Source organism: Temnothorax americanus, unplaced genomic scaffold, assembly GCF_048541705.1.
Source record: "Temnothorax americanus isolate GAGA-0224 unplaced genomic scaffold, ASM4854170v1 Scaffold27, whole genome shotgun sequence".
NCBI lineage: Eukaryota > Metazoa > Arthropoda > Insecta > Hymenoptera > Formicidae > Temnothorax > Temnothorax americanus.
In genome coordinates this window covers 2,842,294-2,866,772 of record NW_027509411.1, presented here as the reverse complement: position 1 = coordinate 2,866,772, position 24,479 = coordinate 2,842,294, and the positions used below count along the sequence as shown (strand labels likewise).

Sequence of the window (24,479 nt, the reverse complement as noted above, 5' to 3'; positions counted from 1 at the left end):
CGCGCCGCCAACCGGGAGCTGCCCTCTAGAAAGGCGGGAACTTATTGCTCGTTCAAAGTCTTCTCCCAAGAGTAAGAATAATCGTTTAATTACAGATAAGGTCAGAGAGAAAGAGAGTACGTGACAAAGAGAAAGAATGGAGTGCAGAACTAAGGTGATAGTAGAGAAAGAGACGCTGGAGAAGTTGATAAAGGAACAAACACGTGAGATAATGAGTGGGTTGAAGGAAGAAATAAAGGATTAGGGAGAAGAGATTGAGAGATTAAAAAGAAAAGTACGCAAACTGGAACAAGGCACAGGGAAAAAGAAGAGAGACGATAGCGAAAAGAGCAGGGGCAGGCTAGAGGAAAGGAAATGGTGGTCCGACGACGATGGGAGGAATGATGACGAGAGAAGGAAGAAGAACGTGATAATAAAGATAGAGAAGAACAGATGGATGAGAAAAGGAACGAACTGGGAGAAGGTGAAGCAGCTGTTTACAGAAGGCCTGAAGATAAGGGTAGAAGTAAAAGAAGTAAGCGTGATAGGGCTGAGAGGAGAATGGCTGACGATGCTGGTGAGGATGGGAAGCGAGGAGGATAAATGGAGGGTGTTAAACGCAAGAAAGAGGGAAGGGAGCAGGCTAAAGGTTAAGATGGACGAGGACAAATCTATAGAGAGGAGACGCAGAGAAGGAGAGAAGAAGGAAAAGAGAAAAGAATGGAGAGAGGAGGAGGGCGGGAGACTAAGAAGATCGGCGGAGGAGGAGATAGCAAGCAAACTAGAGGAGAGCCTGCTGATGGACACAGACGAGGATGAAGAAGAAAGGAAGAGAGGAAAAGCAAAAAACAAATAAGGAAGAAGAAAGTCTAGCAAACATCAGGGAGAAGAGATGAAGGGAGAATACAGCCGGATTAAACCATGTTTTTGATTTTTTAATTTTGATTTTGATTTTGATCTAAATTTTGAGATTGATTTTGGTTTTAATTTAGATTTAGATTTTTTTTGTAAATGAGTTGTAAGGTCGCACAAAGGCCAAGGAAGAAAACAAGAATGTATGAAATGTACAGGGTTAGGTACGTCCCTTTAAAAACGCCCGTTGAGACGCCTTGGGGTAAATAAAGTATGCATTTATTTATCATATATGAATATATATAATGATATTATACCCGGGAAAAAAATCTCTTTATTTAGATTAGTTTATATTAGTAGATACATGATTATATATGATCATATAAGAAATGGAAAATATAATCTTAAACAATATTATATGGCCATATATATATATTATATATATATATATATATATATATATATATATATATATATGAGAATATATATATATATATTATATATATATATATATATATATATATATATATATATATGAGAATATATAATTATATATAGCCATATACAATAAGCATATATGATTATATACTCCGAAAAAAATACCTTTTATTTGTTCATATTAGTAAATATATAATTATATATGGTCATAAAAGAAATGGAAATATAATCTTGAACAATATTATATGGCTAAATCTCTTTAAGTATAACTTTATATAGTCATATATGGTTTTATATACTAGTATATTATCATGTGTGATCATGTAAAAGTATATTTATAAGGTTAAGATAATTATATATGAATATATACTCTATAATGGATCTATCCATATAAATTTGTATAACTGTTATAAATATTCTTTTAGTATATTATTTTACTTGACAATATCAAAGTAATATAAAATATATTATTTTTAGTTTCAGTTTACACAATTGCGTTGTAAATCCGACAAAGTCCATATTGGCACGCAGTGCTAATTTAAAAAACTAAAACATGTATTTAATAATAATTGATATTGTAAAATATTATTAAGCATCAAGATCTGCTTCGACCGAAAACGGCATTTCTCATTGCTTATATGTTATTTTAAGTTTTTTTTTCTAATTTTGCATAAGATACTTAATTTTTTTAATTGACATATTAATTTTTATTAAATATTTTTGTAAACAGTGAAATTACCAGTAATAATTCGTGAAAAAAAATTGTTATATAATGTATATTATAATTCTTATAAACAAATATATTAATCGTATTATTTTGCAAACGTACCTTATAATTTAAACTGAAAATAATATAATCGTATATGAAATAATATAGTCATATAAGATTAAATATGAGCAGATCCGAATATTGCATATCAAAGTATCCGATAGATGGCATTTGATGTGATCTGTTTCTCGTATTTAAAATTTGACAAACAGTGTTATAAGAACGGCATCAAAAAAACACGACACTGTCTCGCGCTATTCTCGCGCGACGCTGTCTCGGAGCAACACAATTTTTGTATCAGTTACAACCTTATATATATCCTTTGTATCTTTATATATATCTTTATATATCTTTTGTATCAGTTATATTCTATATATAATAAAGCGGCACGCTTAAAAAATAACATTTGAAAATATATAACAATTTTCTAAAACTTATTTAAATACATATGTCCTTATATATAATCTTATATAATCATATATATATAACCATATAAACTCTTATCAGGCCAAAATTTACATATAATAAGATAGCTTCTTATATGAGCATATAACACACTATAAGAGATATTTTTTATATGTTCTTATATAATCTTAAATAATCATATATGACCATATAAGAGGTTATGCGGCCAAAATTCATATATAAGCATATAAGACCGCTTCTTACATAAACATATAAGACATTATAAGGGTTTTTTTCCCGGGTACTTTCTACATGGGATAAATGCTTCTTATATATAATTTATATATAAATTATAAATTATATGGAATTCCGGTTTGGTCGGTTGAGGAGAGTGGACGTGGAGAATCGGGTGGAATTTGGAGAGCTAGAAGGAGCGGTATAGTGGAGAGAAAAAGGAGAGTAGTGGGAAATAGGAAAGAGCGGAAGCAGGGCAATAAGCAGAGATACGGAGAGTCAAAGTAGGAATCAGGAAGGTATTAATTAATAGATAATAAAAAGTCAACAGGTGAGAAGGTTAGGGCGGCAGGAAAAGGCACGTAAGCGGAAGAGGTAGACAGGGCGCCACCTGTTGGAGAAGGAAGGAGGTAAATTACCGATAGGGAAGGAGCAGTAGAGATAATTGAAAAGGGCGGAAAGGGTAGACGTAGAGGGAGCCACGGCGAATATACAGTAAATAAAGGTGGCGAATGGAGGCAGAGAAGGAAGGAATAGTAGAAAGTAGACAAAGAGGTGACAAGGAAAAGAAAGGAGAAGAGGAAGGAAAGAAAACGAAGGGAAAACCAACAAAAGCGGAAGAACTGGCCAAACTGAGAGGAAGAGCAGACAGTTTAGGAACAGGGACAATCAAAGATTACTTACAGAAGAGGAAAAGAGAAGGAGCAGAGGAAGAAATAGCCAAAGCAGAAAAAGAAATATTGGAGAAATTTAGCGAAGCAAGGAAGGTTGGCAGATCACCACCAAATAAAATAAAGAAAGGAGAGGAAAAAGAAGAAAACATGGCAGCAGAGGGGATTAAGGAAATTTTAAAGAAACTGGAAGAGCAGGAAGTAGAAAGAAAAAAAGATAAAGAAGAAATAAAAAAGGAAATAAAAAAGCTAAAAGAAGAATTTAAAAGGAGAGGGAAAATTTGGGAACAGTAAAAAAGGTAGAAGAGAAAATAGAAAAAACAGAATTGAACATAGAGGACAAGAGCGAAGGAAGATACGTAATGGAAAAAATGAAAGAGATAGAAAGAAATATGGAAATGGCGGAGAAAAAAAGGAAGAGAAATAAAATAGTTGTGAAAGGAATAACAGCGATGGGAAGCGAAGCAGGAAAGAAAAAGAAAGTAGAAAAGATGATAAGCGAAATAAAAGAGATGAAAATAGCTATCAAACAAGTGCATAAAATAGGAAAAGGAAGTAATAAAATGACAGTGATGAAATGTAAGAGCTGGGAGGACAAAAGAGAAATAATGACAAAAAGAAAAGAACTGGGTAAAAAATATGAATGCTATCTGGACGACGATCTAACTAAACTGGAAGGACAGATACAAAAAAAGATAAGAAGAGTAGCAAAGGAAGAAAGAGAGGCAGAAAAGAAAACCACGATTGGATACCAGAAGATGTGGGTAGATAATAAAGAGATGAAATGGAACGAAAGTAAGGGGAAATTGGAGGAAGAGAGTGGGTTTCGAAAGTAGTATAAAAGAGAAGGAGGAAAACGAGAGAAGAGACATAAGAAGCAGAGGAAGAGGAGAAGAAATATGGAGAGGGAACAAGGAAAAGAGCAAGAAATATGAAGAAAAAAAGAGTACATTAAGCATAGGCTTCTGGAACATAGCTGGACTAAAGAGAAAAAACGAAGAATTCTGGAAAGAAATGGAAAGCTGGGATATAATAGCGATGCTAGAAACGTGGGTAGAGCAAAAAGATTGGCGCAAAATCAAAGGAATGTTATCAGATAAGTACGTATGGAAATGCCAGCCTGCGACAAAAGAAAAAAAGAGAGGAAGAGCAAGAGGAGGGATAATAATTGGTGTTAAGAAGGAAATAGTGGCAGGTGAAACAGAAGAGAGAGAAGAGGAAGGAATTGTAGAAAGAATAGCAAAGACGAAGGAGGGAACATGGAAGATTATAGCGGTATATGTGAACAATGATATTGAGAAGAAAATAAGGTATATAAAGGACTTCACAAACGAGGGAGGATTAGGGGAGCAAATAATAATAGGAGGTGACTTTAACGCAAGAGTTGGGGAAGAAGGAGGCCTAACAGAGATAATGGGGGAAAAGAGAAAATCGAAGGAGAAAGAAATTAACACAGAAGGAAGGAAACTGCTGGGGTTTATTGAGGAAGGAGGATTAGGAATATTGAACGGAACAAAAGGAGACACCGAAGGAGAGTTTACATTTACAGGAGGAAGAGGAGAGTCGGTAATTGACTATATAATCGGAAACCAGGAGGTATGAGAAAAAACAGTGGAAGTAAAGATTGGAGAGACTGTAGACTAAGATCACCAACCCGTTACAATAAAGATAAAAGGAACAAGTGATGGAAGAGAAGAGGAGAGAAGAGTGAGAAAAATAATGAATTGGTCGAGGGAAGGAAAAGAAAGGTACAAAGAAAGAATGAAAGAAGAGAAGATAGAAAGTACGAGCATAAAGGAAATGCTGGAAGAAATAAAGAAAACGACAAAACCAGCCGCAGAGTAGAAAGAAATAAGAGAAGACAGGAGAGCAAAAAGAAAAAACGGATGGTGGGATAAAGAATGTGCAAAACTAAGGAAGGAAGCACGTGAGAATCTAGCGAGGTGGAGAAGAAGAGAGGCAGACAAAAAGAAGTACATAGCAAAGAAGAAGGAATATGAGGAGAAAATAAGAGAAAAGAAGGAATCAGAAAAGGAGAGAGTAATGAAGGAAGCGAGAGAAGCAAATAATAAAACGGAAGTATGGAAATTTATAAACAGACAAAGAAAAAGCAAGAAAGAGGTATGCGAAGAGATAACGGAGGACCAGTAAAATAAACACTTCACCAAATTACTGGATGAAGTTATGACGAAGCCGCGTAAAAAGGATAGGAGGAGAGAGAAAAGAATAGGGAATAAAGAAGAGCAGGGAGGAATAAAAAAAGAAGAAGTGGAAGAAGTAATCAAAGAAATGAAAGAAAAGAAAGCTACAGGCACGGATGGACTGGCAAACGAGGTATGGATCTATGAAGGCGAGAGACTGAGAGAAAAAATATGGGAGGTAGGTGATAAAGAACGGAAGAGATAGCAGAAGATTGGAAAGAAGGAATAATAATGCCAATAGTAAAAAAAGGAGAAGGAAAGGAAGCGCAAGATTACAGAGGGGTGACACTAATGAATACAAGTTACAAAATATATGCAGAAATTTTGGCTAAGGGGCTAGAGAGAGAGGTAGAAGAGAAGGGGATGCTACCAGAAAGACAGACAGGATTCAGAAAAAAGAAAGGAGCAATGGAGAATATATACACGCTGAACTATGTGATTGGGAAAGCTATAAGCAAGAGAAAAGGGAAACTAGTAGCAGCATTTATAGACCTGAAAGCCGCATTCGATTCAGTGGACAGAGAAAAAATATGGGAAGTCCTGAAGAAAGAGGGAATCAACGAGCAATTGAGGACGAGGATAGAAGATCTGTATGAAGAGACAAGATGTGTGGTAAGGGTAAAAGGGGAAAAAAGAAAGTGCTTCTGGTCAAAGGAGTTAGGCAAGGATGCCCGCTGAGCGCTATGCTCTTCATACTTCTGCTGGCAGACATAGAAGAGACAATGAAGAAAAGACAAGATGGAGGGATAATTGTAGGAAAAATAAAATTCTGGACGTTAGCGTACGCGGATGACATAGTTGCTGTAACAGAGAAGAAAGAGGAAATGAAGAGAATGCTGAAAAGACTAAAAAGATACTTTGACAGAAAGAAGCTTAGAGTTAATGTAGGGAAAACAAAAGTAATGAGATTTAGGAAGGGAGGAGGTAAAATGAAGAAAGTAAAGTGGAGTTGGAAGGAAAAAGAAATAAAAGAGGTTAAAGAATTCTGCTATCTAGACTACACATTCCAAAAGAACGGAGAACAAGACGCGCATATAAATGAAAGAGTAAGGAAAGCGACCATAGCAATGAGACAGATATGGGGAATAGGAAAAAGGTTATTTGGAGGAGACTGGATAAGAAGGATCAAGTTATATGATTCGCTGGTTGCAAGCATAGCCTTATATAGAGCAGAAGTATGGGGATGAAAAGAAAGAGAGAAAATAGAAAAAATGCACGAAAGGTATATAAGGTGGACGTTAGGTCTGGACTGGAATACGCCCGGATATATGATAAGAGAGGAAACTAAAAGAGATAAAGTAAGAATAAACGCTGGTAAAAAGGCGATGAAGTATGAAGAAAAATTGGAGAGAGGAGAAAGAAATGAGATTGCAAGAGAGTGCTGGAGGGAAATAAGAAAAAAGGACAAGAAAGAAAAGTCAAAATGGGAAGAAAAAAGAAAGAGCTTTTACGAGCAAAGAGGTTATGCAGTTATAGAAATGAGAGAAAAAGAGGGGAGAGATGGAGTAGCATTGAGGAATTAATGGAAAGAGGGACATTCAGATTCAAGAGAAGGACGAAAGGATAAGGGAATCAAGATACAACAAATGGTACAAGGAGATAGTAGAAAACAGAAAACCTGAATACCTGGAAAGAAAAGGAAAAGAACAATCTATGATTAGGATAGCAAGATTCAGATTAGGTAACAAGATGAGAAGCGGAAGATACTGGGAGACAATAGAAAAAACAGGCTGCAGGATATGTGGCGCGGAGGCAGAATCATGGGAGCATGTTTTAAAATGGTGCACAAGAGACGAAGAAAGAGAGGAAAGAGAAGGAATTAGCGAAAAAATCAAAAGAATACTAGACAGCAAGGGTGTTACGTCAGAACCCCGAAATTTAGGTACATTGGTTCGACGGATAGCGAAGGATAGGCTATCCGAGGGAGGGGGTAAAGGAAGACGTAACGAGATCTCTATGGTATCTCGAGTTCACGCTGGAAGGGCGCGTGCCTCGAGTCGAATGCACTTTCCGGGAAAACTCTAGTCGTTGGTCAACATCCAGAAGGGACGCTATTACGCCTACTGAGAGTTTTCGTGCACTCGCGGTCCTGTTTTCGGTCAAGGATAATATCCCTATTACCGGGGATCGGACCTTGTGCGATTTAGAGAGGTAGTGAGGGGTGAGGTCTTATTTATAAATAAATAAACATTGCGTTTATTTTAATCAAATAATTGGAACATTTATTGTAAAAGAAATAGACAAATATTATTACAAATTAAGGAATCATTATTGTATATAATAATACGTAGAAGTGTGGTGTGTGTGTGAGTAGATTGACATTCGTTCTGGTACAAATTCGGAAGATGGGGGAGAATTTTTATAAAGATCGATATTCTGCTCGTCAACGATACATTTGGTGAGTAGATTGCAAAGAATAAGTGTTGACTATGTATGCGTGAATATATAAAACGAGGGTTCAAACATTAATTTAATAACATAGTTATCGGAATAAAATATTTAAATTTATTCTAGAGAAATAGTTAGTTATAAATTCATGATTACGTAAGGGGTTATGATTACGATACAATGGTTGATTAGCGATTAGTTATAAATTTATACATTCATATACTATTTCTATAGTAGGGGATGGGGAACGCGGGGAGGATTCCTCGAGTACTTCGATACTCGAGTCAGAAAAGGAGGGAGAGGGTGATCTGTCGCGATAGAGGGTGGTGGAACTAGAGGGGGAAGGAATTCCGCCGAAAGGAACAGGGGAAAAGTTGCAGGGTGATCTCTCCCGGAACTCCGCAAGTTCCTCGGAAGGAACTGGAGAGTAGGAAGGTTCAAAAAAGGGGGGGGAAGATTCTGGGGTATCGGGGAACACCCGATACGCAAGGGAACAACAGGCAGATGAAGGAGATCGGGAAGAGGGAGAATCGGGGATAGCGAGTTCGATATGCGGAGACTGTTCGCGTGTTAACAAGGAAGCTAGGAGCTGTTGCTCCACTATGCGGGCGCGCCTGTTCCGAAATAGCCGATTGCGGATAGTTATCCCCAAGGACTTGCGGCGGTGAATTTTCGACTTCACTAAAATTATTTTATGATTTTGAATTTGAAAAAAAGAAGGAGTTTTAAAGACGGTTTTATATAAATATATAAATATATATACGTGTTCTCATGTATGGTATTCACACACATATATATATGTATACTGTAGGGATGTATATAGATAACCGAGCGGGTATCTCGGGCTTACTGTTGACGGCTGTGATTGGGGAATCTCTGAGGTGACTGCGCCGGATTCTCCCGGAGGTAGGTTCGGCTCGGTTCTGTGATGTGTCTTGACGCGCACAGAATCGACTCGCGACGCGACAGAAATTTAGTTTCACTTGAGGAATACAACTGGATGATAGTTGACAAGTACGGCTGGTAAATATAATTTTAAGACGTCTCGGACTGGATCAGAAGTGAGTTCAAGTGCGCAAAATCGCGATTTTTATACAAAATTAAGGAGGCGGGATTATGTTTTAATCCGATTTGATTGGGTAGAGTTCTCTTCTGATCGTGACGTATGTTTCAATTTTCCGCCTATCCCGTGGTGACTTTCCCCAAAAATCGTCGTTGCCTATGAGCAATTTTTAATTAGCGGCTATTCATTGGCGAGTACGTTATCATCTTGCCCTTTGACAGTCCCTTCCAGAGTCTTAATTTTATCAATCGCCGCGAAGCGTGGGTCTTAGGTCAAATCTGCGTTTCACGGAGAAGCGTGAGATTAGCCCTTCCGTGACCCGAGAGGTCACCCAGATCCTTATGGCGTTTTTAATTTATTGCGCCCTTTGCCATGAAATTTCGTAATAATTGAAATTTTGTGCTTCATTTCGTAGAATTAGATGGGATGTGACAAACAAGTCTATAATTTGCCTATTTTATTAGGTTTGAGTCTTCTGGAAGGTTTCGTCATTTACCATTTAATGAGCGATGACAGTTGGAATGCATCCGCTTCGTCAATTGATAGCCGCTATTTTATGGTTTCCGTCTGTTTTGTGTGATGAGATGAGTGATTCCACGAAAGAAGGAAATCGTGGAGTCAACAGGACGTAACAAGGGTGAAGAAGAAAAGTGGATGGCGGAATTAGAAAGGAAAAGAAGGCAAGCGAGTACAATGATATAGCTAAACAGAGAGATTAAATAAATGTCTTTTGATTTCAGATAAGCAGGAGGTGAAGGAATAAGGATGGAGCGAAAGTTAATTTGCAAAGGAACGATGGCAATCGACAAAGAGGCGATAGAGATGGTAGCGAAAGAACGAATGGTGAAGGTGATGAAGGAGTACAAGGAGGAGATAAGGGAAATAAAAGAGGAAATAAAGAAGCTAAAAAGGAAGGTATACAGACTCGAACAATGCTCAGGTAAAAGGAAGAGAAACGAGAGTGAGGAGGAAAATTAGGAAAATAGTAAGGTATGTAAAACAAAATGATGGTACGAAGAAGAAGAAGAAAAAGACGATGAAAAAAGAAAGAAGAATGTGATAATTAAAGTCGAGAAGAAGAGATGGGAAGGAGGTAGCTCGAATTTGAATAAGGTGAAGCAACTTTTTACAGATGGGCTTAAGGTGAGGGTAGAGGTAAAGGAGGTAAACCAGATAGGACATAGAAGAGATTGGATAACAATCTTCGTAAAGATGGGAAGCGAAAAAGATAGCAGGAAAGTACTGGAAGCGAGAAGGAAGGAAGAAAGAAAGATGAAGGTAAAGATAGATGCAGATAAGTCGGTGGAAGATAGGATCAAAGAAGGAAAAGAGAAGGAAAAGAGAAAGGAAAGGAAAGAGGAGGAAAGTGGGGAGACCAGGAAGTCGGCGGAGGACGAGATTGTAGAGAAGATGGAGGACCATCTGCTGATGAGCACGGACGAGGACGGAACAGAGCAAAAGAAGAAGAGAGAGAAAAAGTCCTAGAAGGGGTGGGATGAATAATAGAATATTGTAAGGTCGTAAAAAGGCCAGGTGATAAATAAGTTGGGTTAAGGGATTTATGTAAAGGGTTGGGTACGTCCCTATAAAACGCTATGTGAAATGTGTAGTATATGTTTATATGATAGAATAGGTAAGGGTTTGGGAACGTTTGCCCGGAATAAAACGCCTTTCCAACTCCGGAAGGGGAGAGAATAAAGGATTGATTGATTGATATATAAATTATATGAATTCATATATAATCATGTCAAATTGTATATGAAACATTTATATATATTTAAATATATTTTAATCGCTTTTATATAATTATATATCATCATATATAATTATATAGGGTTATATGTATATACTTCCATATGAATCTTATATGTATTCATACATGAGTACATATATGATCTATTGTTCATATCTAGTTATATTTGGAATTATATATGCCCATGTATAATGATATATGGATCTATATATAATTTTATATAAAGCACTAAATTTCATATATAATTACATATAATCATATATATTTATATATAATTATATATAATTATATATAATTTTTTTTTCCCGGGAGAGGCGCAAAGTAGAGCGATAACAGTGGCGCAGTGAGTAATCGCTTGTTTTAGGGAGAGTGTTTGAGTCAGCCGAGCCCTGAGTGTCCCGCAGAGGGAATTGATCCGCGCAATTCCTTGGGCCTAACAAACCCAAGGATTGTCTTGAGTTTCCAACACCGCAGACATACACGAATAATTGGTTCTAGGAAGAAATCTCCCCAGAAAAATCCTCCCCAAAAATGAGCTCCCGGAAAAAATCTCCCTATCCAAAAATCCAGTAATACTGTATTTTAAATTGTGTGGCATTATTTGTGGGACTCCACTACCGTTAAACTAGACACATAACGTGCCTTGCAAAGTATATGCATGGGTTTTCCACGCGTGGACAGTTGTAAACCCACGTGGCACCTCGTTTCGCGTGGAAAGTGTATGTGTAGAGGCAGTAGGTTCCGCCCTCCCCCTGCGGAGGGTTCCACTACCATTTGTGACGTGACAAGGTCACGTCCCCTGTCCAGACGGTAGCTCGACCAAGGGAACATTCGGGGTGTCGCCTCCGCCCGAGAGGAGCGGGGCGACCGCGTCATAATTTATTAGGAACTATCTTATTTTGCGAGAATTGCAGATGCCGAGTAGATAGCCAAGAGGAGTTGTAACGGCTTGAGTTGCACCGCGGGAACTGTCAGGAGGCGTTCTACGAAGGAGTTGGGCGACGGGTCACGCTTGGGCCCATTGCCGATACCGCTTGGAGTGTCTCGCAGGGCAAGCGCTCAGCCCCAACGACGCTGAGATGAAACCCGCTCACGGAGGATGCAAGCAGGGGGACACTCCGACGAGATTCCAGCCAAGGGTGTGGAACGACCCTATCGCCCACGGGATACTGCCTACCGGTCGACGTAGCCATGCATGGCAATCGAGTTACCGGCCTAAAAGCGGCCTGGACAGCCGGACTTATAGCAATTTTTCAAACATACCGCCGGCGGGCGTGGAAGACACAAGGGGCGCCGACAGGAGCGGAAGACGCTTGGATTGGACGCAGCGCGCGCGAAGGGCTGATCGACAAGGAGGGGTTGCAACCACGGCGCGCAGGCGTGCGGGCCCAGCGTGGTCCCCCTGGGCCAGAGGATCGTCACTGTCGTGTCGGCGTGGCGTGACGACATCCCGGGAAGCACCGGTTGCCGAGCTTGCAACAAGGAAATTCTAAGGCCACTACTCGAGCATTTTGGTAACAAGTAAGATTCTTCTCGCGGCCGAGGCTTTTCCGGGAATCGCGCAGTGTTGCGGGAAGCATGTTTACCGTGAATAATTACCGAAAGAGATACTGACGGAGGGCCCGGCCGAGAAAGTAAAACGTGATCGCCCTTCTCGGAGAATCGCACGTGACCGACAATCACCGCGTAATTAGAGCCACGTAATACATTCCGTCCCGCAATGCGGGAGCATAATTGTCGAATTCTGAGATTCGGAGTTGCGTATGACCGTCCCGCGAGGCGGCATAAAATTCGTTATGTATTATTCGAGCATTATGTTTCGTGTAGTCGCGTCTTGTGTATTGAGATATGTTTCGCGTACTCGCGTCTTGTGTATTGATATATGTGTCGCGTAATCGCGTCTTGTGTATTGAGATATGTTTCGTGTAATCGCGTCTTGTGTCTTTGGCGAAGTGTCCTTCGGTGCTTATCGGACAGTATTGTCGCGGAACTGGGAAATACGTTTCGCGTAATCAGGTCTTGATGTGCGAGGCACCTATTTTGGGTATTGCGGATTTCGCGAGGCATTGTCGCGTGATTGTGAGCGGTCGTTCGCGGAGTCATTTGGGCGAGGTGTCTTCCGCGCTTATTCGGACAGTATTGTCGCGGAACTGTGAAATACGTTTCGCGTAATCAAGTCTTGATGTGCAAGGCACCTATCGCGTTTGGTATTGCGGACTTCGCGAGGTATCGTCGCGGGACTGCGAGATATCCTTCGCGGAATCATTACGGGACTATTTGCGAGACGTCGCGTATAGTCATGGGTATTGCGAGCGAGGTATCGTCGCGTAAGGGCGAGATATTATTTGCGCTATTAATTGTAGTGTCAGACGGTATTCGTTGTTGTGTTATTTGTTGCGGAATGCGTTACGGGAGTCGTTACTACATTATTGAGATCCACGAAACAGCTTTTTATATACTTTTCCCTTATGAATTATGAAATATATTATTTTTATTGTTTATACTATTTTTGTGTGTGCTAATTGCTGCACTTTCTCTTCTTCTTCTATCCGAGATCTAACAGCAATCTGAATTACTAAGAATTCACGACTGAGATATTAGTGTATTTAGCGTTGGCTTGGATTTAGTGTACCATAGTGCGAGTATTCGCGCCTGGCGCCCATACCGAATTTTGGGAAGACATACCTGGTCGAGCTACCATTCAGTACCAGTAATACCTTTTACCGATTTCTATATTTTGTGAATTTGAGATATATTTAGTGAATTTGACGGCGCGCTCCTTCTCGGAAGCGAGACCGTGGGACTTGCGTCGTCTTACACATTAGACACATAGTGTGCTTTGCAAAGCACATGTGTGGGCTTTTCACGCGTGAAAAGTTGTAAACCCATGTAGCACCTTGTTTCGCGTGAAAAGTGTATGCGTGGAGGCTAGGGTGGTAATTTTTTAAGTCAAAGATTTTAATTTACTCTTATCTCTTAAATTCGTTCTACGGACTCTCAAATAAAGACCCTTGAAGAACAGGCGCTGTAACTTAATATTTAGTTGCTTAAAGCTTTTAAACATTAAATTTTTTTCAAAAAAGTGGTAAAAAAACTACATTTTTTACTTATTTTTACTGCTAAATCTCTTTTAGTTACCTTATTAAAGTACCTGGCCATCAAGTTTGAGGTACAACACATGAAACAAAAATGTAAATATAAGTAATTAATGCAATCTTTGGCATATGATCGTCTATAGCAAATATAAAATGATTTAACGAATGAATAAATTTTTAACCATCCATGGCTTATAATCTTGTTTTGTAAGTAAACATATCAAACGCCACTTTAGAAAAATTTTTTATCATCTTCAAATTACAGCCTCTCTAAAGTTATATGCTGTAGTTTAAAAATTATAGGTCGTTAATTGCTTCAAAATATTGCTATTTTATTAAATAGTGCACTTAATGTAATTTTCTACATTGAATTTTTTTATTATTTTGGAAAATAAATTATATTATTACTATATCATTTAAATTAAGTCTACGTTTCGCGCAGGAAGTTTTCGTGCATCGCATTTATCAGATTTCATATAGTTTACGCTAGGTGAAAAAAAAACAATCACCTAGCGTAAACTATACTGATCGACCTATATCATTTTATCGTGTTTAACTGTTGATTTATATTGTTTGTATTTTTTATGTATATTAATTTGTTTAAACGCTGAAGATGACACAAAGAAAGTGTCGAAACGTCCAAATATGTATTGACTAATAGATTTTATCTTATTGACTATATTTTGATTGCGCAATAATTACCGCGCGTGGCTCCGATTGCCTCTTTCACTTTTCCTTATTTAATCAGGAGAGCCTATACTTATTAGTTTATTATAAAATATACAGTTTTATTATGTTTTTTTATTTGTAGTATAAGAAATGTCAGAATAAGATCGAAAATAAAGCTATATAATAACTGTATAACTAAGAAATACTTTTATTTGAGATACGCAGATGCATTGTTTATTGTAATTTGCGCAGGAACTATACTATATTCAACTTCTTTTTTAAAATGCTTAAACATTCACACATTATTTCATATAGCTCAAAATGTGCTAGAAACAATCTACTTCTTTTTTTTTAAATTAATTTTTAAATGCATCCACTTTGTTAATATGGCAAAAAATTGCAAATACACATTCTCTATAGATTACCTAATAACTATGCATGTGTGTGTATACGTATGTTATAAAATTAATCTTACCCCATTTTTATCACAAAGCTTGATTGTATTAAAAGATCCAACAGCAAAATAACTGCTAGAAGAGTGGCACCAGCTAATTGCTGTCACAGGATGATCACCAACATTACTACTGTATAGTAGATGACCGGCAGCGTCCCATACCTGTGTTAAAAATGTTTTTACTTTACTTCTAAAACATACAATACAAATTGCAAGCAAATTAATTTTTGCACTAAATATGTAATATAAATACAGAATAGAAATTATTTTACAATTTATATTTATGAAATAAATCCTACTATTTTTTAACGAATAAAACAGTTTTTTAATTTATAAAAATACAATAGAAATTGTATTCTGCGAATATTATATTTTTAAAAATTTCATCCTATTTATATATTTTAATTCATCAAAATATGTATGATTTTTAAAAGCACAGCTATACAAATGGAGTTGACGAAAACTACAAAATGATAACATGTTCTTGATCAATATCAAGAGACGTGGCAGTGTTTTGCATCAAGTGTAAGCGCCTGCGACATGGACAGCGTGACCAAAAGTGTCTGTTATACCTTAAGTTATACCTTAAGTTCAGCGGAGATACAACAGTCACATCTAAAAAATGGTTAAACGGATGAAATGTTTAATGGGTTCAATTGCTTGGAGTCATATTATATAATAAAATTGTCTTTATTTTTTTCTACATCAAATATTAAAAGAGATTTTTAAATATTGTTGCGCCCGCTCCGAGTCCATACGGAGACACCGGTATGCAACGAGTTGCAAGGCGTCCGCTTAACGACGAGCGGTTGAAAAACAATGCCATGGTGATTGGAAGTGAAGACTTTGAGTCGAACGAACGTTCTGTACTCTTACTGAATGAAGCAGTATTTTTCCGCTAGCTTGTCTCCTTTTATTTCCACGAGTTTGGAAGTGCGCGAACGCGAGTGGCAGTGTGCGAAGCGCGAGTAAGTTCCAGGCATAACATTTTGGGAGATTGTCCAGGATAGGACAAACAACAACGGACATAATGGCAGCGACGGCGCCGACGAGAAAAAAGGCTCGGACGGATACACCAAAGCCTTCCGTAGAAGCGGCGATAGCGTTGCAGGCCGCGCAACAGAAAATTCGCCGGCTGCGAGAGGAGCAGGCGCGGAAGGAGGCGGAGTTCGCAGCGTTGCGACGACAGGAAGAGGAGAATTCCTGCGTCTTCAGGAAAACTCCTAAAATCAGTTAAGTCCTTCCGAGTTAAGAGCTTCCAGCGACTTGGAGTCGTGAACCGCGAACACACGGGATAGTGACGCGCGCACAGATTTAGGTTATAAACTAAATCCTGATACATTCGACGGGGCAGTTCCGCTGCGGGAGTTCTTTTCGCAATTCAATTTAATTGCGCGAACTGCTGGAGGGACGCAACGAAAACTGTAGCATTGGTCTCTTACTTATAGGCCTATCTACATAAGACGCAGAACGCAAGTCGCAAGACACACGCACAGTCTACATGTCAATCTAACAAAGAGGTTAGGTTATAGGCTTCCCAAGATATTTTTGCCAGTTGTTTCAGGTTCTTACGAGGATTGGTATTCATACCAAGACACTTTCAAAAAGCTATAATCCATCAAAATGAAGATCTAACTAAGATTGAAAAGTTTCACTACTTACGCTTTTCATTAAAAGACAAGGCTGCGGAAATTATAAAGTCCATAGACACAACAATGGATAATTATTATGATATGTTGAAATCAAATGTTAATCGCGTTTCCATGATATCTTGCGATGTGCACGACTGTACATCGATCACGCCTATCGATATACTGATACAAGTGTGAATCGAGACGAGCGCCGGATCTATCCTCGTTGGCATGCGCGAGCACGCGGAAGCTCGAGCCGGTTGGTCTCGCCGTACGTCTAGTCAGTCGCAATAGAAAAATCAGTTGTTGAACACGCGCATTATATAGTTCTGCTAAATAAAGCATTATAAAAGACTAACAACTGCAAGTGAATAAACCCGTTTCTCTCCTGCTCCGTTTCTCACAACCAAACTGCTCAAACATGATACATGGACAGCCGTCAAGGAACGTTTTGACAATAAACGTTGGATTATACAGAAACACATCAGAGCCATATTTGGTGTACCAGCTCTTAACAAAGAAAATCATTCAGCTCTGCGTGAGTTATTCGACACTATTCTTAAGCACTTACGCGCTCTCAAGGCTCTTAATAGGCCTACTAAATCTTGAAATGATTTAATTATTCATATTGTTGGAGTAACCGAAATGCTTTCGCACTTTCTTTGTTTATATTCCTTCTTATCACGATATTTTTTTTGTATTACTTTTAGGTGCGTTTACGAACTCACGTCACACCACATATTGTAACTGCGTGCGACGATCTATGTATGTGTGTATGTTGTGTGGTCGCGTTTCCGCACGATCGTGTTCAGTTGCTCTCGTAGTTTTCGAGAGTATAATCGATTCTAATAAGGTATTAAGTTCGCGCCACAATTCATTTTCTTTTACTGATTCCTCGCCTTATTAATCTATTGCCAACACATATAATAGTTTCTTTAAGCTCGATATAGCTACGAATAAAGCCTGCCAAAACTTGTCAAGCTTTAGTTGTCAAGCTTTAGAGTCAATTCACAGTAAAACTCATAACAACGCAACAAATAATACTGTTCAGAAAATGCAGCAAAAAGCATAACACCTTCTTACATACGTCTACCATAGATAACTCAGATCAATCGTCATCGAATACAAACACGTCTCCTGATAAATCAACAGATGCTCCATTTCCAGTTTCCACACAATGCATTTCAAGTCATCGTCCGTTGAGCGTTTTGCTGTCTACGGCCATTGTAAATAATTATGATTCTAACAACAAACCCTTTTCTTGTCGCGCACTACTTGATAGCGGTTCTCAAATGAATTTTATAACGCAAGAGCTTGCTGATAAATTGCAGCTCAGGGAAAAATTGCTTGAATCGTCAGTGATAGGCGTCATGGAAGGAATAGTTCGTGTTAAGAGTTTCGTAAATGTATGCGTTAAATCACGTTTCAATAATTTTAGCGAGAAGATTGCGTAGTATTATTAAAAATAACCCAACATCTACCGCAAAATTTGCTATTCATCAAAAATTTCGTGATACCTAAAAACATAAAATTAGCAGATCCAAACTTTAACGTACCGTCTAGTATTATATGTACTGGCCAAATCAAATAATCTAAAAATCTACCGATTTTACAAAAAACTCATTTTGGATGGGTAGTATTAGGCTGTACTGCGATTGACATGGCTGGACCAACTCATTCGGTTAACTTTCATTTAACTATATCCAATGATTTAAGTCATAAGTTAAATCGTTTCTGGGAAGTAGAGCACAACATTTCTTCACATACACTAACAAGTGAAGAGCGTGCCTGCGAGGAGCTATTCTTGAAAGAATTGCGGCGAAATTCTGAAGGACGTTTCATCGTCAAATTACCAATAAAACAAGACAAACTTGATAAACTAGGCAATTCTAAGAACATAGCCTTACGACGCTTCAAGGCACTAAAAGCGACGCGTCTTATAACCCAACCCGATATGTACTCTGAGTACAAGAAGTTCATGCAAGAGTACATTGACTTAGGACACATGCGCGAAGTGGATAGTTTGATGGAATCCACTCCAAATCAATCTTACTACCTACTACATCACGCAGTAAGAAAGGAAACAAGTATGACTACTAAATTCAGAGTAGTGTTCAACGGTTTATCCAAGACTGGTATTTCCTTGATTGATGCATTAATGGTCGGCCTTAACCTACAAGAAGATCTCTTCTCCATTTTAGCGAGATTCCGCACTTTTTTGATTGCTCTGACGGCCGATGTAGTCAAGATGCACAGGCAAATACTAATTAATCCGCCACACACACCTCTCCAACGTATTTTCTGGCGCAAAGCAATTAACGAGCTCATCAAAATATACGAGTTACTCACAGTGACATACGGTACGTCTTCCGCAGCATTCGAGGCAATCAAGGCTATGAGAAAATTAGCTGAAGATTATGCAGAACGTTATCTAATTGCATCCGAGATACTGTTGTGAGACTTTTACATTGATGATTTGGTCTCCGGGGCAGATACACTGCAAGAAGCCTTAAGGGGGGAGACTCGTAGCTTATGAAATTTTTTTGCATTTTTTTTTTACTTAAAAAATTTATTTACTATCTGAAGAACATATTCCCAAAGTATTAAAGCCAAAACACAACGCTAAAGGTCCCTGAGAAGTCAACAAAGTGATGAGCTCCAGATGTGCCGCGAGCAGGTAAATGAACGCGCTGCGTGGACGCTGTACCTTTTGATTTCTTGGCCAAATAAGTCTGCTGGTTAGTTCTTTGAACAGTAAATGTACGGCCCTGGCATTGCAGACTGAGCTTTGAGAGCTGTAAGTATCTCGGAACACAACTTTTGTAGACCAAAAACTTTAAACGCGTTTTTCTCAAAACGTATTTTTTCGCGCGCCGGAGAATGTCATTCAAAATCTAATCAACCGATTGACTTGAAATTTTGCACAGATATTTGTTAACTTATTAGCATGAGCATGAACCTAAACATACATTAAAATTTTTATAATAAATATTATTTTTGGCTATTTGTTTATTTAAAAAATCGTGAAATTTTTTTAAAACGTCCTCTATTTTTCAATGTTTTTTTGCTAAATTTAGGTTTATGCGCATCGGAGGATCATAATTTAACAAAAAAATTTTGGTTCGTTGATTTCAGTTTATTACAAGGACCTGGGCATTCTCCCGCGCAAAATCTAGACGACAACTTCGAGCAGCTGCAGCGCCGCCATTTTGTATTTTTTTTACTATAAAAAAATTTTTTCTTATACATTTGATTGTCAACATTGGTTGCATTCCGAAATTCACTGTCAGCAACTTTCAGTACTAAAAATCTATAGTATACGTGACGTAAAATATAGATTTGCAGTACTGACAGTGAATATCGGAATGCAGCCATTATCATGTATTTTACTAGGATTCAATAAATACTTTCAGTTCTTTATAAAAAATTATCAAAAAAAAGGTCAAAGATACGAGTCTCCCCCCCCCCCTTAACGATTAAAGATGAACTTACCCAATTATTGCAAGAAGAAAAATTTGAACTGAGAAAATAGGCGTTCAACAAACCCTTCTTACAAGGTGAAAAATCTTTGGTCAATCAAAAAGAATTTATTTTAGCAGCTGACAAGGAAACAGGAAGACGCACTCTGGGCATCATATGGGATTACAATTCTGTCAAATTCAAATTCTCCAGTATCAACTGTCTACCACTACTTGAAATTCCCACGAAGAGAAGCATCCTATCCAGAATTGCTTTAATTTTTTATTACTAGGCCTTCTGGGATTACTAGGCCCAGTTACATTGGTGGCTAAGACTATCATGCAAGATCTTTGGCGTTTCAAGCTTAATTGAGATGAATCCATACTTTTGGCTTTGAACACGAAATGGAAACAATACGAGAGAGAGTTACAAAAGCTAAGAGATATAAGTATTCCGCAAAGAGTTATAACAACTGAGCAACCCACACGTTTGGAATTACACGGGTTCTCTGATGCTAGCGAAGTCGGATACGGAGCCTGTATCTATTTGCGTTCTACTTCTGCCACAGAGGAACACTTCACAAACCTCCTATGTTCAAAGTCTAGAGTAGCACCACTGAAAAACTTATCTCTCCCCCGTCTCGAGCTAAATGCAGCTTTGTTACTAGCACAACTATATGACAAGATTTCAAAATATCTTAATTGCAAAATAGATTTTTTATCTCTCGGTACGGATTCTAAAATCGTTTTAGCATGGCTACAATCTTGCAGTCGCTCCTGGTCTATCTTTGTAGCGATCAGGATAAAAAAAATACAACAATTAACTCCAATTCAATATTGAAATCATATTCGCAGTGAGGACAATCCTGCGGATCCTCTATCGAAAGGCGTCATGGTGCGTCTCCACCTGAGAGTAAGAACTCTCAAGAGCAAAAAGAAAGAGAGAGAGAGAGAGAGAGATACTCTCGAGAGTCTCTTTCTCTTTCTCTCTTTTTGCTCTCGAGAGTTCTTACTCGCAGGTGGACACGCACCTTCATGCTTAATACTCTGGCTCGGCTAAGAATATGGTGGACAGAACCCATCTAGCTGAGTTATGACAAAGAGCAATGGCCACAAGTTTCACCTCCTATACTTTCTGAAGAATTGCCGGAAAGATGATCCAAAACGATCGCGACGACCTTAACAAGCACAGAAGGTCTTGATTTCTTTAACCGATATTCGAAATTCACAAGACTCGTTCGAGTCGTCGCATACATGTTGCAATTTTTGAAAAATACAAGAATACTCAAGATTTCGAATGATTCGGTAATATCTCCAGCAACGGAGGTGCACACAATTCAACCCATTCTACCGGAAGAAATTGATCAAATCATTGTTCGTCTAGTGAAACTAATACAAGCCGAGTACTTTGCCGAGGAGATCAAGTCGCTTGCAAGTCGAGGAATGGTGAACAAAAGCAGTCCCATATTAAATAATAAAATTAAATCCCTTCATGGATGATTCTGGAATATTGAAAATCGGAGGTCGCTTAAGATCATCGTTTTTGCCGTACGCGGCTAAACACCCTATGTTATTACCAGGGCATCATCCTTTCTCACGTCTCATCATAACACACGAACATGAAACGCAATTTCACGCTAGTCCGCAAGCCACCTTAGCTGCTATACGCCAAAAATATTGGCTCATTTCTGCACGTAATGTTGTGCGACAAATTGTACGAAAATGCGTAATCTGCTTTCGAAGTTCGCCAAAAACTTCTTCTACATTAATAGGCAACTTTCCGGAATCCCGAGTGAATATACCTAGGAAGGTGTTTGACAAATGTAGTGTCGACTATGCTGGTCCTCTGTACTACAAGGAAGGGACTAGACGTAATGCTAAACTCATAAAGTGTTACGTTGCAGTCTTCGTCTGCTTCGCAATTAAGGCGGTACACATCGAACTGGTTTTCAATTTATCTTCGGAAGCATTCTTGAGTGTTTTCAGACCCTTCATTTCCAGCAGAGGATATGCCTCTGTTATGCCGCGTCGCCGGTCGGTGACGGCTTGCGGCAAAACGTTTATTACTTTTGGGATTTCTTGACCTTGCGAGTTGGAACTCGGTAGGCACAGGCGGGCAGACTAGGAAGCGGTCGGGTTCGCAGGTGGAACGGGACGTAGGCGTTGTTAAATCAACTTTACTCACTTTCACCTTACGCTGGAACTTTATTTTAGTGCCTTGTTACACTTTCTCGATTACACTTAGTTTAGCCGTCGTATTTACTATTACTCGCACCTTGTATACTTTTCGCGACGCGACAACGAGAATGGCACGGGCAGAGTCTCCGGTGTATTACTCTTTGTCGCGGCTTCTTCGACGGTCCCTTATATTGTTTTGAGTTATGCCCTGTCGACGCTTTTCCGCCGGGTTCGACGTTCCCCCAAATGAGGTCGGTCAGTGACCGAGCGCATTCGCAATCTTGCTGTACTCCCGCGGTTCCGCAATTGTCGAAATGCGTTGTCGCACATTCCTATGCATCTCGCAATATTAACGCGGAAGCTTGATGAACTTCCGCGGTTCCGCGAATGTCGAAATGCGTTGTCGCACATTCTTATGCATATCGCAATAGTTTGATTCACGCGGAAGCTTGATGAACTTCCGCGTCCGCGTCGGCGTAAATTGAGAAGTCTTTTGAAAGACAATTTCCTCGAAGTCTTTCGAAAGGCTATTCTATAGTTTTATTATAAATAATTTAATAATTACCCGTTGTAATTTTAGATTACAACATCCTTCCTCCGTTAAAAAGAGAAAACGAGGTTCGCGAGTTTTCGCTATATTCTTTAATTTATACTTTGTTGTACCCATTTCTATATTTTTTCTTTATATATATTATACATTTTATATAATACCCGTGTACAATATTTTGGTATAATCGTTTACTATTCTATTAGAACCTAGTACTTACACTACGTTTTAAAATTGGTTTCGGAAATCCGTATGGTCGAAATGCTCTTTCTTCGTCGTATAATGTAAGTGGTGATCGTGGGTTCTTTTTCTTTTTTATTAATACGTATATTCCAGTGCTTACTATGGCTAATGTAATTATACCGTTCGCTGTCATTGGGTATATGAATTGTTTTCGGACGTAAAAATTTCGGTCGTCGTCCTCTAGGTCAGTATTCATTTTTTGTATTTGTGTTTTTAATTCTGTCAATTCAGCTCGATGCTGAGTTAAATCGTCCGTTGTCTCGTTTCGTAATGTGATCGTTTCATGGTCATATGTAAGCAAAATATTTACTTCGGGTAAATATGTCTCTATATCTGTCTTGTATATTGTCTCTTCAGCTTGTACTGTCATATCGGTTGTCATTAGCTTACACTCTTTTTCCAGCGTAATTTTGCCAGTGTTGTTGATTATCTGCTTCTCCTCGTGTTCATTACATTGTATAAGTATTGGCTGTTCAGTTACTGTTGAATACAGCCAATCGTGTGGTCGTTGTAATGAAATCCACTTTGTTTGTGTTGTAACAGTGTGTCTGAATTTGCACATTTTGTAGTAATGTTGCTGTTGAACATACATTTGTATCTCGCACGGTGCGTTTTCATCTATACGATATACCGGTGTATTTTGTGTGCATACGTACTGTAGGTTGGTAGAAGTACACTTTGCCAGATAATCTTCATCTAAAAGCATGTAGGTCATTCTTTCTTTGTCTACTGCTATTATTTTATTGTCGACTCTTACTGATGTGAGTGTATTCTTGCGCGTGAGCACAGGAAATTCAATAACGCTCATTATATCGTAGAGCGGTGGTGTGATTAGGGAAAAAAGTAAGACGGTATATATTTGATTATTCTTGTAGAATGCCTTTATTGTCGTGTGTTTTTCAATCGTAAACCAGTCTTCGAGGTGGACTCTAAACGGGAAATATGATCCCGGTGGCAATTGCTGACTTGCTTCTTTCAACTGCCAGGTGATATCCTCTACTGGCATTAATTTCGGATGCATTGTTCCCTTTCTTATGCATGCCAAATATTCAAGTATGTTCTCGACGTCGCGGATTAGATCTGTGATTACCGCTATGCCAATTTCAAAATGTTCTTTTATTTCGTCCTTATTAAGGTAATCTGTAAATTGTTTTTCTAATAGTTTACGATTTCGTTCCATTATGCCTTCTAATTTCTCTATATGCCCTATGGTGGCATTCGTCACTTTGATCTGATTCTGCATTACGTGGTGTAATGTTTGTTGATTGTTTCCCAACAGTTGTAATTGCTCGTTGATGCGCTTTTCATCGTTTGCATCCATCGTTCCGAACAGTGATTTTGCTATTGAACCTATTCCGTCCACTAATCCCCTCCTTGAGTCTGTCGACGTTTTGTATATTGTGTTGATCTGCGTGAGGATTTTTGTTAAATAATCTAATTCTCTTCTTGCG

At 38.5% G+C, this 24,479-nt stretch overlaps 1 protein-coding gene across 1 annotated transcript in view; it reads right to left on the bottom strand.

The window, feature by feature from the left end:
• LOC143899394 (intraflagellar transport protein 80 homolog) overlaps nucleotides 1–24,479 on the bottom strand; it is a 279,705-nt gene that overhangs the window by 188,179 nt on the left and 67,047 nt on the right. The window contains exon 3 of the mRNA XM_077409653.1: nucleotides 14,993–15,133. Coding sequence (XP_077265779.1) covers nucleotides 14,993–15,133 — 141 coding nt within the window. The remainder of the gene's footprint in view (nucleotides 1–14,992; nucleotides 15,134–24,479) is intronic.